General features: G+C 70.5%; 2 protein-coding genes across 4 annotated transcripts; both read left to right on the forward strand.

Moving 5' to 3' along the window:
- The first annotated feature begins 989 nt into the window (after window positions 1–989).
- ECE2 (endothelin converting enzyme 2) lies at window positions 990–10,333 on the forward strand. 3 transcript variants are annotated; one of them, XR_010071638.1, is made up of 19 exons: window positions 990–1,720; window positions 3,328–3,414; window positions 3,773–3,917; window positions 4,089–4,304; window positions 4,409–4,533; window positions 4,670–4,819; window positions 4,900–4,965; window positions 5,143–5,331; window positions 5,713–5,855; window positions 5,979–6,093; window positions 6,347–6,457; window positions 6,664–6,762; window positions 6,851–6,928; window positions 7,120–7,223; window positions 7,537–7,647; window positions 7,959–8,026; window positions 8,215–8,273; window positions 8,636–8,826; window positions 8,913–9,008. XR_010071638.1 is itself a non-coding variant. In XM_063339021.1 (19 exons), exons 1-19 carry the CDS (start codon window positions 1,679–1,681, stop codon window positions 9,298–9,300), a joined length of 2,313 nt encoding a protein of 770 aa, XP_063195091.1. In that variant the 5' UTR covers window positions 1,143–1,678; the 3' UTR covers window positions 9,301–10,333. The 3 variants fall into 3 exon arrangements, 2 of the variants coding, with proteins under 2 accessions (XP_063195091.1, XP_063195092.1); XM_063339021.1 differs by lacking the exon at window positions 8,215–8,273 and adding an exon at window positions 9,124–10,333 and having other exon boundaries at window positions 1,143–1,720; XM_063339022.1 differs by lacking the exon at window positions 8,215–8,273 and adding an exon at window positions 9,124–10,333 and having other exon boundaries at window positions 1,146–1,720; window positions 4,673–4,819.
- LOC134517884 (mitochondrial ubiquitin ligase activator of nfkb 1-A-like) lies at window positions 9,947–13,218 on the forward strand. Its single transcript, XM_063339873.1, is given in 7 exon segments — window positions 9,947–9,960; window positions 10,260–10,441; window positions 10,444–10,662; window positions 10,937–11,076; window positions 11,330–11,417; window positions 11,499–11,619; window positions 11,795–13,218. Coding segments are annotated over 7 exon segments (1,461 nt in total). The 3' UTR covers window positions 12,492–13,218.

Raw genomic sequence — 13,218 nt, forward strand, 5'->3', positions numbered from 1 at the left:
GAGCTCCGGCCCTCGGTCACGGGCACCGGCGCCAGCCGAGCCGGGCGGCGGGGCACCGACACCCGTGGGCGCCCTCGTGCCTTCCACCCGTGCTCACACACACCCACGCCGCCGCTCTGCGCCCCCGCGGCGCGGGCGGGGGCACGGCTGGGACCATCCCTGCTGGGCACCCTGGGGATCCCGGGCCCTGTGTGCCGGGGACCCCCCCGGGCCGTGTGCGCTGGGGACCCCCCCCGGGCCGTGTGCACTGGGGACCCCCCCCGGGCCGTGTGTGCTGGGACCCCCGGGCTGTGCACAGGGCCCCCCCCGGGCCCTGTGTGCTGGGACCCCCGGGCTGTGCACAGGGCCCCCCCCGGGCTGTGTGTACTGGGGACCCCCGGGCTGTGTGCACAGGGGACCCCCCCCGGGCTGTGTGTGCTGGGACCCCCGGGCTGTGTGCACTGGGGACCCCCGGGCTGTGTGCGCTGGGGACCCCCGGGCTGTGCACAGGGCCCCCCCCGGGCCGTGTGTGCTGGGACCCCCAGGCAGCACGTTGGCACCAGATCTCTCCCCACCAGCGTTTTTCAAGGCACCGCCGCTGCACACCCCCGGCACTGTGCACCCTGCACCCCGGAGGGCAGGGGGGACCCTACCCGGGTACCCGCACCTGGACCCCACTCAGCAGCACCCTGGCAGCAGGCAGGTGACCTGCGGTGACAGCCGGGAGGGTGGCCTGTGGTGACAGCCCATCCCAGGCAGGTGACCTGCGGTGACAGCCTGTCCCGGGCAGGTGCTGGCGCAGGGTTGAGGTGTCGAGGCGGGTGTCAGGCTGCGCCATAGCTGCGACCTCCCCTCGCTCGCCATGGCGGTGGTGACTGGTGACTGTGGCTGTGGCCGTGTGCTCCTGCATGTCTGCGGCTGTGTCATGCTGCATGCGGTGACACAGGCCTGCGGTGACCTCAGGGTGCCGGGCTGGGGGCGTCAGTCGGGGTGGGGGTGTGCATCCACCTGGTGTGTGCCTGGTACTGGCGCAGGGCGTGTGGCTGTGCACCGGTATCACCCCGCTGCCGGTGCCGGTACCCAGTGCCGCGCAGTGCCAGTGCCGGTGTGCCTCCCCGGGTGCTGAAGCCTGGTGCCGGTACGAGTCTCAGCGTGACGGTGCCCGTTGCGGGTAACCGGGTGTAAAGCCGGGTGCTGCTCCCCGTACCAGTGCCGGTGTGCCTCCCTTGCTGGCGAGGGTGCCGGTGCCGGTGCCGGTGCGGCTCCTTGTGCCGGTGCGGCTCCCCTTGCGGGCGCCGGTGCAGGTGCCGGTGCGGGTGCCCGTGCAGGTACTGGTGCCGGTGCGGGGCTCCTCCCGAGCGCAGGGCGGTCACCTTGGCGGCGGGGCCGGGCCGGGCGGAGCGGTGCGACCGGGCTGGGCACCGGTGCCCCGGCTCCAGCCACCCCCCGGGGCGCCGGCCCCCCGCCGCCTCCGCCCGGTGCCCGCGGGCCGCGCCCCGCCGCTACCAGCCCCCGCGGCTCCATCCCTCCGGCGCTGCCCCGTCCCATCCCGGCCCTGCCCGGCTCCGGTGCCGGTGCCGGCGGCGACGCGGCGGCCGGTGCCGGCCATGGCGGCGGCGGAGGCAGGCGGCGCTGCGGCGGCGGCGGGGGCCCGGCGCGGCCCGGGCGGGGAGCGGAGATAGGCGGGAGGCGGCCCGGGATGGCCAGGATGAACGTGGCCCTCCAGGAGCTCGGACACGCCGTGAGTGCCCGGGGCAGGGCGGCGGCAACGGGCAGGGAGGGGGGGCACCGGCGAGGGGGGGGCAGAGGGGACGGCGAGGGGAGAGGAGGGGGCCGGGGCAGCGGCGATCCCGGGGGCTGGAGGGCTCCAGGAGCTGGAAGGGCTGGGGGGGGCTGCGGGAGGAAGGGACGGGGGGGGCTGGAGGAGCCCGGCGGGGCGAGAGGCTGGGGGTGCGGGGGCTGCCCGGGGCCGGGGAAACTGCGTGGATGGAGGACCCCCGTCCCCCACGTCGGGGGGAGAAGGGGGAGGAAGCCCCCCCACCCCCAGACCCCTGCCTGGTGTGGGAGCAGCTCGGGGACGGACCCGCAGAAGCTGCGCTGCGGGGCACGGAGCTCACCCGGGACACAGCGACGCCCCCCAAGGCAGCACCCCCGGAGGGAGCAGGGGGCCCTGTCCCCGCGGGTCTCAGCCCCAGGGAGGGGACAGGGGGAGCCCCAGGTCCTGCTCCTGCCTCGGGGGTGCCCGGGAGGACGAGGACCACTCGGGAGGGGAAAGGAGTGCGTCGGGAGGAGCGGGGGCGGTGGGGGTGCCCGGATTGCCGAGCCCCCATGGGATGCCGAGCTGTCCCCTCCTAACGCCAGCAGCTCCCAGGAGCCCACCCCAGCGGGGGGCTGCTGCCGAGGGTCGACCCCAGCCTCGTGCCCTCCTGCCATGGCATCCCTTGTCAAAGCCCCCTCCCTGTCCCGGCGGGGTGGCAGTGGGCAGAGCTAGGCAGGGGGCATCGGCTCCGCTTCACCCCCTGCCCATCATCCCTCCCCCCCCGGCTCCCTCCTGCCCCCCGACGACAGCCCTGCAGGCAGCAGCCGCCTCAGTCGGCAGCACAAGCAGGAGCCACAGCCCACCCGGGCGTTAACTCTGAAGCCTAAGGACGGCTCACGACCAACAGCATTGCTGATTCTCTTCCACCAAAGCCTCCAGTTTTTTATTCCAGCTCATCCCTCCCCCCCCACCTCCAAAGCTGCTGGCTCAGCTCCACCACCTCCCTCTTCGCCGAGACCTCGGCAGCGCTCCCGGCTGGGTCGGTGCAAGCAGCCCCTGCCAGGCTGCCCCGCGAGGGCAGCAAGGGGGTCCGGCGCTGCAGCTGACACCCCCTGCAGTGCCCCCTCGCCCCCCGCACGGGCTCGGCCCCGCACCCGCGGGGCCAGGATGGGGCAGGAGCCCCTTCCAGATGTTTCGGGCCGGTGCACATCTGCATGGAAAGTTCCAGGCGGGGGAGGAGGGGCGAGGCAGCAGCACTAGGCAACGGTTGCCTGGCAACGGGGACCACGTCTCCGAGGCGATGTGGCACCTGTCGGTGGGGCTGATGCCACGGCTGCCATGGCGACGCAGAGGGATGCTCCGGCCAGAGCCCCCGAGCCCCCCACCCACAGCTCTCCCCGGGGACACCCGCGGCTGGGGACGGCCCCTGGGGGAGGCCCCGGCAAACCCAGGGGGGTCAGGGGCTGCCCCGGCCCCCCCGTGCACCCACTGAGCGGGCGCCAACCCTCGCCATAAGAGCCGGAGGACACGGCGGGGTGGGGGGCAGCCACCCCCACACCCCCGTCCCAGCCCGCTCCCTGCCTCGGCAGATGCCTGACTACAAGCGTGCCACGCTGCAGGACGACGAGGGGCCGGAGCCGGCGGGGGACGGCAGCGCCTCTCCCGACAGTGTGGAGGTGAGTCTGCCCCGGCCCCGCCATCCTTTCCCTCTCCGTCCTCCTTGGCCCCCTCCTCGCCCGCAGCCGGGCGGGCAGCAGGAGCGGGGCCGGGAGCCCAGCCAGCCCTGGCTGTCCCCGGGATGTGCTGGGGGGCAGCCAAAATGCAGCAGAGAAGCCTGGGCCGCCGTCCTTTCTTGCAGCTGTGGGGGGGCCGCTGGCACCCGCCGTCAGCTCGCCGGGGCTGGCGCCCTGGGCACCACAGAGGGATGCCCCGGCCCCCACCTCCTCGGGCAGCCGAGCCAGGCTTGGGGAGGGAAGGGGGGGCAGCGAGCTCGGGTCCCCCTGCGGTGCAATGGCAGGTCCTGCTCCTGCCCAGGTGGGGTTTCGGAAGGGGACGGGGCCGCTGCTGAGCCGCCTGGCCTCGCGCAGCCAGCTGGAGCTGCTGCTCTGCGCCGTCGCCGTCGCCCTGGCCCTGCTGCTCGGTGTCGCCGTCGTCGCCCTGGCCATCCAGTACCGCAGAGGTAGGGAGGGGCCCCGCCGCCCTGCCGGGGGTCCCCACAGCCAGTGGGCACGTGGCAGGACGGGGAGGGAAGGGTCAGCCCGCTGCGGGGTGCAGGCAGGGCTCAGCCCCGCTCCGTGCCTCGGTTTCCCCCGGCACACGCGCACAGCCCCGGGCATGCCTTCCCTGCCAGATCCCTCTCACAGCACGTGCCTGACGGACGCCTGTGTCCGGGTGGCCAGCAAGATCCTGGAAGCTCTGGATGCAGAGACGGACCCTTGCCAGGACTTCTACCAGTACTCCTGCGGGGGCTGGATCAAGAGGAACCCCCTGCCCAACGGGCGCTCCAAGTGGAGCACCTTCAACAGCATCTGGGACCAGAACCAGGCCATCATGAAGCATCTCCTAGGTGGGCACCGGGGCAGGAGGGTCCTGGCCAGCGGCGGGGCTGAGCTCCGTGTGCAGGCGGGCAGAACCCCGGCGTCCCCAGGGCTGACGCGCAGCCTCCCACAGAGAACGCCACCTTCAACTCCAGCAGCGAGGCGGAGCGCAAGACGCAGCGGTACTACCTGTCCTGCCTCAAGGAGCAGAGGATAGAGGAGCTGGGCTCCCAGCCCCTCATGGAGCTCATCGACAAGGTGGGCAGATGTCCACATGTCAGCCCAGCTGTCGGGGCTCAGCCCGGCGCGTCACCAGCTCTTCGCCTTACTGGGGAGGGGACAGCCCTCGGGGACGGACCCTACCCCTCCCTGAGGCGCCGGGTCCGTCTGCCAGCAGATCGGGGGGTGGAACATCACCGGCTCCTGGAACCAGACCAGCTTCATGGAGGTCCTCAAGATGGTGTCAGGCACGTACCGGGCGACCCCCTTCTTCACGGTGTACGTGGGTGCAGACTCCAAGAGCTCCAACAGCAACGTCATCCAGGTTGGCACCTTGACACAGAGGGCCAGCAGGTGCCGGGGGGGGGGCACCGGGCTGCCCGTGCTGCCCCTCTCTCCTCCCAGGTGGACCAGTCGGGGCTTTTCCTCCCATCCCGGGATTACTACCTGAACAAGACCGCCAACGAGAGGGTGAGGCTGGGCGGCGGGCAGCAATCGGGGGGTACCCATGGCAGGGGGGTGCGAGCAGTGCTGGGGGGCACCCGACACCCCCACCCTACCCATCAGGTGGCATGGAACCCAGGCTGGGCTCTGGGGATGGGGGGTGAGCTGTGGCCGGGGCTGAGCCGGGGCTCGGGGTCCTGCCAGGTGCTGTCAGCGTACCTGGACTACATGGTGGAGCTGGGCACACTGCTGGGGGGGGCCCCGGAGCCCACCCGCCTCCAGATGCAGCAAGTGCTGGACTTTGAAACCCAGCTGGCCAACATCACCGTGCCACAGGCCGAGCGGCGGGATGACGAGAAGATCTACCACAAGATGAGCATTGCTGAGCTGCAGGTGGGCACAGCCTGGGGACACCCTCTGGGGACACAGTGGGGGGTTGTCCAGTGCGGCACCAAGGAGTCCATGCCCGCTTCTGCCACCCCCCCAGGACACCCCGGGCAGCCCCATCTGTTCTGGGACATGCACTGGATGCTGGAATGAGGTGCTCAGACCCAGAATCATTAGATTTCTGGGGAGCTGCCACCCACGTGGGGAGCACTAAGAGCAGCGGGGACCCACGGGAAGGGTGTGGGGCCGAGAAGGGATCCGGGGGTCAGGGACCTTGGGACCTCCCTGGGGAGCACAACTCCTGCCCCCAGGGATCCCCTCGGTGCCGGGCAGGACGGGGCAGAGCCGAGCCAAGCACGCGGGTGCTGTGTCCCCATGTCCCCCCAGGCGCTGGCCCCCGCCGTCGACTGGCTGGATTACCTGTCCTATGCCCTGGCCCCGCTGGAGCTGGCCGACACCGAGCCCGTGGTGGTCTACGGGGACACCTACCTGCAGCAGGTCTCTGACCTCATCAACGGCACTGACAGGAGGTGAGGCACCCGCGAGCCCCCCACCGCGCCCCGCTGAGGGCTGTCCCCATGGTGGGGACATGTTTTGGGATCGCCGGTGGCTGGGGCATCCCCCTGTGCCACGGCACCTCTCTGCCCCCGCAGCATCCTGAACAACTACCTGATCTGGAACCTGGTGCAGAAGACAGCCTCCAGCCTGGACCAGCGCTTCGAGACGGCCCAGGAGAGGCTGCTGGAGACGCTCTACGGCACCAGGAAGGTAACAGGGGGGCCCCGGGACCAGCCCCCTCCGCCCACAGCCCGGAGGCAGCCAGGACCACCTCTGCCCTTGGGATGCCCTTGGGATGCCGAGCCCCGAACGCTGCAGAGGGAAGCCAGGGATCATCTCTTGGGCTGGGGGTTTAGCTGCGGAGCATCCCCCCCGGCCGAGGGGCAGAGGCGGGCTAGGGGCAGGGAGGGGAGCAGGGGAGGGGGCTGGGGGTCTCACGGACCCCCCCACCTCGCTCCCACAGTCCTGCACGCCCCGCTGGCAAACCTGCATTTCCAACACGGACGACACGCTGGGCTTCGCCCTGGGCTCCCTCTTCGTCAAAGCCACCTTCGACCGGGACAGCAAGGCCATTGTGAGGACACTTCTGCCCCCACCCCCTCCCCACCGCCGTCTGCGGGAACCCCCCCCCCACCTTTTTCCCCCTAAACCCCAGGGCTGGAAGGCGGGGAGCAGGGAAATGGGACCCCCAGCCCCGGGGGGGTGCATCCTGCCCACCCTGTCCCTGCCCCCCTGGGGGGCTGCGGGGGGCAGAGGGGCTTCATCCCCTCCCCTCCCCAGGCTGAGGAGATGATCAGCGAGATCCGGGCAGCCTTTGAGGTGTCCCTGGACCAGCTGGACTGGATGGACGAGAAGACCAGGCAGGCTGCGAAGGAGAAGGTGACCCTGGGGAGGGCAGCGGGTGGGAGACCCCCATCCTGGGCGGCCCCCCGACCCCATCTCACCGCTGGGGCCTCTGCCCACGCAGGCGGACGCCATCTACGACATGATCGGCTTCCCTGACTTCATCCTGGACAACAAGGAGCTGGATGATGTCTATGATGGGGTAGGGGGGCGCGCAGCTCGTCGGGAGAGGGTCTGGTCCCTGCTCACGCCAAGCCCTGGGGGGGCCCATGGTAGGGTGATGTCCCTATTTGGGGGACCCATTTTGGGATGGGGCGTTACACGGGGCCACCCCGGTACCGAGTGCATCCTGGCCAGGGTGGACACCACCTCATGCCTCCTCTTCCTCACCAGTACGAGGTCTCGGAGGACTCCTTCTTCCAGAACATGCTCAACTTCTACAACTTCTCTGCCAAAGTGATGGCCGACCAGCTCCGGAAACCCCCCAACCGCGACCAGTAAGGGGGAGGGACCGGGCAGGGCAGAGGAGGTGACACTGGCATGGTGTCACAGCATGGGCTGGGTGGCACTGGGTCCCTGGGGGAAAGGCTCCCCCGTGGGGTGGCGCAGTGTTGTAGGTCACCCGTGGTGGCTCTGGCTTGTCCCCGGGACAGCTGCGGGGTCCCTCGGTCACAGGGCGGGCGCAGCAGTGCCAGCCCCGGGCAGAGCAGCACAGGACATCCGTGGTGGGAGACGGCACGGGAGGGTGCCGGGGCTGGGGAAAGAGGGGACACGTCCCCGCCTGTCCCCTGTCCCACCTCCCTGCCCCAGGTGGAGCATGACCCCGCAGACCGTCAACGCCTACTACCTGCCCACCAAGAACGGGATCGTCTTCCCCGCCGGCATCCTGCAGGCTCCCTTCTACGCCCGCAACCACCCCAAGTGAGCCTGGCTCGGGCACGGGGGGCATCTCCTGGGGGCGGGGGGGCATGGGCTCTCTCAGGGCCAGCACCCCACAGAGCCCCCCACAGTCACGAAATGCAGCCCTGGGGGGTGAGGGTCCACCAAGGCTTTACATCCCCCAGCCATGACAGCCTGACAAGTCCCTGTGGGGCCACCAGTGTCCCCAGCAGGACCCATTCCCAGTCGGGTGCCCTGGACACAGGCAGCGTTGTCTGGGCTGCGGAGGGGGGGCCGGCTATGGTGGCATCACCCCCCCCGTGCTTACCTGGCTCTCTCCCGTGGCCCCACAGAGCCCTCAATTTTGGTGGCATCGGCGTGGTGATGGGGCACGAGCTGACCCACGCCTTCGACGATCAAGGTGAGAGCCCGCGGGCAGCGCCACCCCGACCCCCATCACCGTCCTGCCTCCCCCGCCCGCCCCCTGCCCTCAGCGTGGGGAAGGGGTGCCGCGGGGGTCCCCGCTTTGCCATCATCCATCGCATCATGCGTGCTCATGCACTTCCCCCGCCCTGGCCGCCCCCCCCTTCTATCGTCCTGTCTCCCCAGGTGGCACCCGCCGATTCCTCCCCCCGGCTTCTCTGTGCAGCTTTCGCTCCATCCGCTTGGTGAGGACACGGTGTCTGCATCCCCGGCCCCCTCCTCATCCTCCCTCCCGCGGGGCGCAGGACGGGTCCCTCTCGCATCCACTCTGCTTTGCGCCTTCACCCCAGCCCCAGAGCTGGGACGGGGGAATTCGGGGTGACAAATGTGGCTTGGGACAGTGCCGGGGGATGGCTGGGGACCTGAGTGCATGGCTGAGCCCCAGCCGGAGCCCAGCTGGAGCCAGGGCTGGGGGGACACCGTCACCCCTGGGCAGGGACCCGAGGTGCCAGGTCCCCTGGGGCTGTCCCCACTGCACCCCACCCTGCTGTGGGGGCTCTGCAGGGGGCTGCATCCCCCGGTCCCAGCCCACGGCTTGGTCCTGCAGGGCGGGAGTACGACAAGGAGGGCAACCTGCGGCCGTGGTGGCAGAACTCCTCCCTGGAGGCCTTCAAGAACCGAACGGCCTGCATGACCGAGCAGTACGGCCGCTACACCGTGCACCACGAGAAGGTCAACGGCCGGCAGACGCTGGGTGAGAACATCGCTGACAACGGCGGGCTGAAGGCAGCCTACAATGTGAGTGCCGCCCCCCCAGGGGGAGACATGGACCCCCCCTGTGCCCGAGTGTCCCTCCCCGGGGCTTCAGGGCAGCTCTCCCGCAGGCGTACAAGTCCTGGCTGCAGAAGAACGGGGAGGAGAAGCGCCTGCCAGCCCTGGGGCTCACCAACCACCAGCTCTTCTTCGTGGGCTTCGCGCAGGTAAGGTGGAGCGGGATGGTTGGTTCCCCGCCCCTTGGAGCGCCCCCACAACCCCCCATCCTGGACAGGGAAGGGGGTCTGCCCCCCGTCCCTGAGGTTGCTCCTGCTCCGGCAGGTCTGGTGCTCCGTCCGGACGCCCGAGAGCTCCCACGAAGGGCTGGTGACCGACCCCCACAGCCCCGACAAATTCCGCGTCATCGGCACCCTCAGCAACTCCCGGGACTTTGTCGAACACTTTGGCTGTCCCCTGGGCTCCCCCATGAACCCCGGAAAGCACTGTGAGGTGTGGTAGGGACGGGGAGGGCGCTGGGGACAGAGGGGATGACACCCGGCTGTGCCCCCCTCCCCAGCCCTCACCGGCTACTGGCGCTGGCCCACTGGCAGAGAGCGGGGCCACCCCCCGGGTCACCCTCCGTTGCGGTCCCCCCCCCACGCACACGCCGCACACCGCCTCGCCCCACCTCTGCCCCCCCTCCCAGCACACACAGCCCCACACCGGGCACCCACCGCAGCCCCCACCCACAGCCTGGGGCCGGGCACGGCCGGCAGAGGAGCCGTAGCACCCCCAAAACGCAGCTCTGCCCCCCAACCCCAGCGTGCTAGAGACGGACACAGCTCAGCCCCCCCAGCGCCGCGTCCCCCCCCAGGTCAGAGGGGTCCCAAGGAGAGTGCTACAGCCGAGCCCCCCCCAACTCCTGCTCCTGCCAGAGGTGGAGGCCGGGGGCCACCCGGCCCTGCTCTGCCCTCGCCCCCTCCTGACCCGGCTTGGCTTCCCCACCCACCTCTGCTGGGACCAGTGGGCGGCAGCGGGGACTCTGGTGCCTTCAGCTGCGGGTGGCTGTCGCTGAATTTATTTAACGATTAAAAGCAGTTTCCACTTACTCCGGCAGCTCCGGGTCCTTCGCAGTGTCGGGGGCGCAGGGGGGCACAGAGGCGGGATGTGGAGCGGGGAGTGACTCAAAGGCCGGGGGGGACGTGTGGGAGACGGGACACCCCGAGGCAGGGGAGCAGGAGAGGGGACACCCCGAGGGACGGCGTGGGGGAGCAGACGTGCGGGGAAGGAGACCGGCAGCCCCGGGGCTGAGCCTCGGCAGGGTCGGGGGGGCACAGGGCACCCCTCGGGCTGCCGGCCGGCACCGGGCGGGGCGGCTCCGGGTGGGCTGGGGCGAGGGGAGGCCGGGAGCCGCGCTGGGACGGCCCCGCACCGCGGCCCGGCCCCCGCGGCGGCCAGGGTGTCGCGCTGCCCCCCAGCACGGGTGACCCCGTCCTGCCCGGGGGCCAGGCCGAGACCGCGGCCCCGCACCGGCCCCGCCGCGGCCCCGGCCAAGGGCGGGCGCAGAGGCGGCCGGGAGGCGCAAGGCCCGCCGGGAGCAGTAGTTCGGCGCGAGGGACGCTGGGGGCGGTAGTTTCGCGCGCCGCCCGCCCCGCCGCCGCGCCGGGCGGCTGCACTACATTTCCCAGCAGGCAGCGCGGCGCGGCCGCGGCCCGGCCTGGGCGCCTCCGGCCTCGGGGGCACGGGGCGCAGCGGGGCCGGGCCGGGGTGAGCGGCGGCGGCGGCGGCGGCGGGGCTGGGCCGGGCCCGGGCCCGGGCCCGATCGGGGGGGCTGGGCCCGGGCTGGGGCGGCCGGGCCCCGACTGGGGCTGCCGAGCCTAGGTATGGCCCGGGCTGAGTCATGGGCGCCGGGCCTCGGGCCGGTCCTGGGCGCAGGCCGAGACGGGCACCCCGGGACCCAGGCTGGGCAAGGGGCGCTGGGTCTGTCCAGGGCGACTGGGCACCCATGGGTGCTGGAGCTGAACTGCCCCCCACCGGGGCCGTGGGCAGGCTTGGCCTGAGGGCGGCAGCGGCCTGGGGACAGGGGCAGTGGGACGTCCCTGCCCCTGGGCTGACACGGCCCCGTCTGTCCCCCGCCAACACGCTCACCTTGCAGGTGTGCCACCCGCACCTGGCACCATGGACGCGCCGCCCATCACGCCTGGGGAGCTGCTGTGTCTGGGCTCCAGCCTTGCCTTCTCCGGCCTCTTCTACTACCTGTACAGGAAGAAAGCCAGAGTCGTGGCACGCATACAGGTAGCCCTGTCCCTCAGATCTCTCCTGCCCACTGTCTCTGCCCTGTTGCCCTACACTGCCCAGCCCGGAGCCTTTGATTTGGGTGCACCTCGCTGATGATGCAGCCTGCTGCGTCCTGTACCAATGTCACGATGCCCAGGACCAAGCAGGTCACATCCTGACAGAGGTCCCCACAAAGCCATGTGTGACCCACCTTCTGCCTGCTTGCCCATCTGGCCCTGCCAGTGTTCACGCCTGGTCCCTGCTCTTCCAGGAGGCCCCAAAGCTCCAGGTTGACGACGATTTACCAGCGCTGGTGTCTGCGGCTGATGGGAGGTGCCTGCCTTACGTTGCCCTGGAAGGTAAGGAGACCCTGTGGCCCCACACCAGGGACAGGGGCCGGGCTCTCCTCCTTCGTCCATGATGCCTCCCTTGGTCCTTAGGCATAGTGCTGCCAGCCAAGGCTGCGCTGACCAGCCATTACCATGAGGGGCTGCAAGGCGTGATCCAGAAACTGCTTCTGAAAGAGCATCGGCTGATCTGGAACAGCTTGGCCCGGAGCTGGTGAGCGGTGGGAGGGGACAGCAGGGGTGGGCTTGCACCAGTGGGTCCAGACGCTTGTCCTCTGGGGCCGTTTAAGAGGCAGAAAGCAGCTCATTTAAAGGCTCTAGTCCCTACCCTTGGCTCAGCCCCGAGCTGAGAGCTTTTCGCATCTCAGCACTGTGCGCTCTGCTTGCAGGAGCGAGAGCGAGCGGGTGCTCTCAGAGCAGGTTTACACCGTCCCCTTCTTGCTGGCCTCGCCAGACGCCGAGGCGCTGACACAGGTGAGCGTGGAGAGCCCGCTCCGAGCCATCTGCCTGCCCCTGGAGACAGTGTATGAGCGGTTCCAGCAGCCGGCCCACGGCTTCCGTGACCTGCTGGGCCAGTACCTGAGCGGAGAGAAGCCCAAGGGCATCCTGGAGACGGAGGAGATGCTGCGGGTGGGGGCCGGGCTGACGGGCATTGGGGAGCTGGCCCTGCACCCTGACGGCTCCCTGCACCTCCAGCCGCCGGCCCGGGGGGGCGAGTATTTCCTGTGCTTGGGGGACTGGCAGACGGTGCTGGCAGACCTGGAGTCGGCCAGCGGGCTCTGGAAGGGGGCTGCCGTGCTGTGCGCCGTGGCAGGCCTGGCCGTCCTCCTGCACGCCCTGTGCCGTGCCTACCGCCGTGCCCGCCTCAAGCAGCAGCCCGAGGACAAGGAGCTGGATGGCGAGGAGGCCGGGGACTGGGGGCCTGAGGACTCCTGCGTGATCTGCCTGACGCGGCCCCGCGAGTGTGTCCTCTTGGGCTGCGGCCACATCTGCTGCTGCTTCCGCTGCTTCCAGGCCTTGCCCACCCGCCTCTGCCCCATCTGCCGGGGGCCCATTGACCGTGTGGTGCCCTTTTACCAGGCCTAAGAGCACCTGGGCGGGGGCGGAGGGGGGTGGGCCCAGGGAGAGGCAGCGTGAACCAAGCCAAGCCCGGAGCCTGCAGAAATCTCATCTGTCCCATCATGTGATTCCTGTTGGGAGGGAAGGGTGCTCGTGTCCCCCATGTCTGTTTTTTGGAGTGGGGGGGAGTTATAGCCACCTCGTCCTCTCTTTGTCTACCAGAGGGACACCCCCCCTCCAAACACAAAGGCCTGGGGGAAACGTACTCGGTGCCTGAGCCGGGGGCCGAGTTCCTGGCCCCACTCTGGCAAGTGGCTGTTTGACCCGTGCCCCTTTCCTGGCCCTGACCCCCTCAAAAGCCACGCAGGACTTCTCCCTTGTTTTGACTTCTTCAGCGCGTGGCTTCATCCATGGGGAGGATGGTAGGGGCTGGACCAGGGCTGGCGGGACACAGCCACCAGGGTGGGGTGATGGAGACCCCCCAAGCCACCACAGTGGCACACCTTGGTGCCACCGTCATCCACCCCCCTCCCAATCTGTGTGCCTACAGCCGCTGCCCAGACTGTGCAGGGACACCCAGGGGCTGGCAGCAATGAAGTGTGCCCCTTCGCCGGCCGCTCTGCCACCCGGGGAGGGGGACAATGTCCCTCCCTCCCTCTCCGGAGGGTCCCCTGCCTGTGCCTCCTGTCCCCGCTCCCGACCCGGACGAGGCACGGGAGCAGCTTGTGGCGTGTGGAGTGATAAAGCCAAGGAG

This window comes from Chroicocephalus ridibundus, chromosome 6, assembly GCF_963924245.1.
Source record: "Chroicocephalus ridibundus chromosome 6, bChrRid1.1, whole genome shotgun sequence".
Classification (NCBI taxonomy): Eukaryota; Metazoa; Chordata; class Aves; order Charadriiformes; family Laridae; genus Chroicocephalus; species Chroicocephalus ridibundus.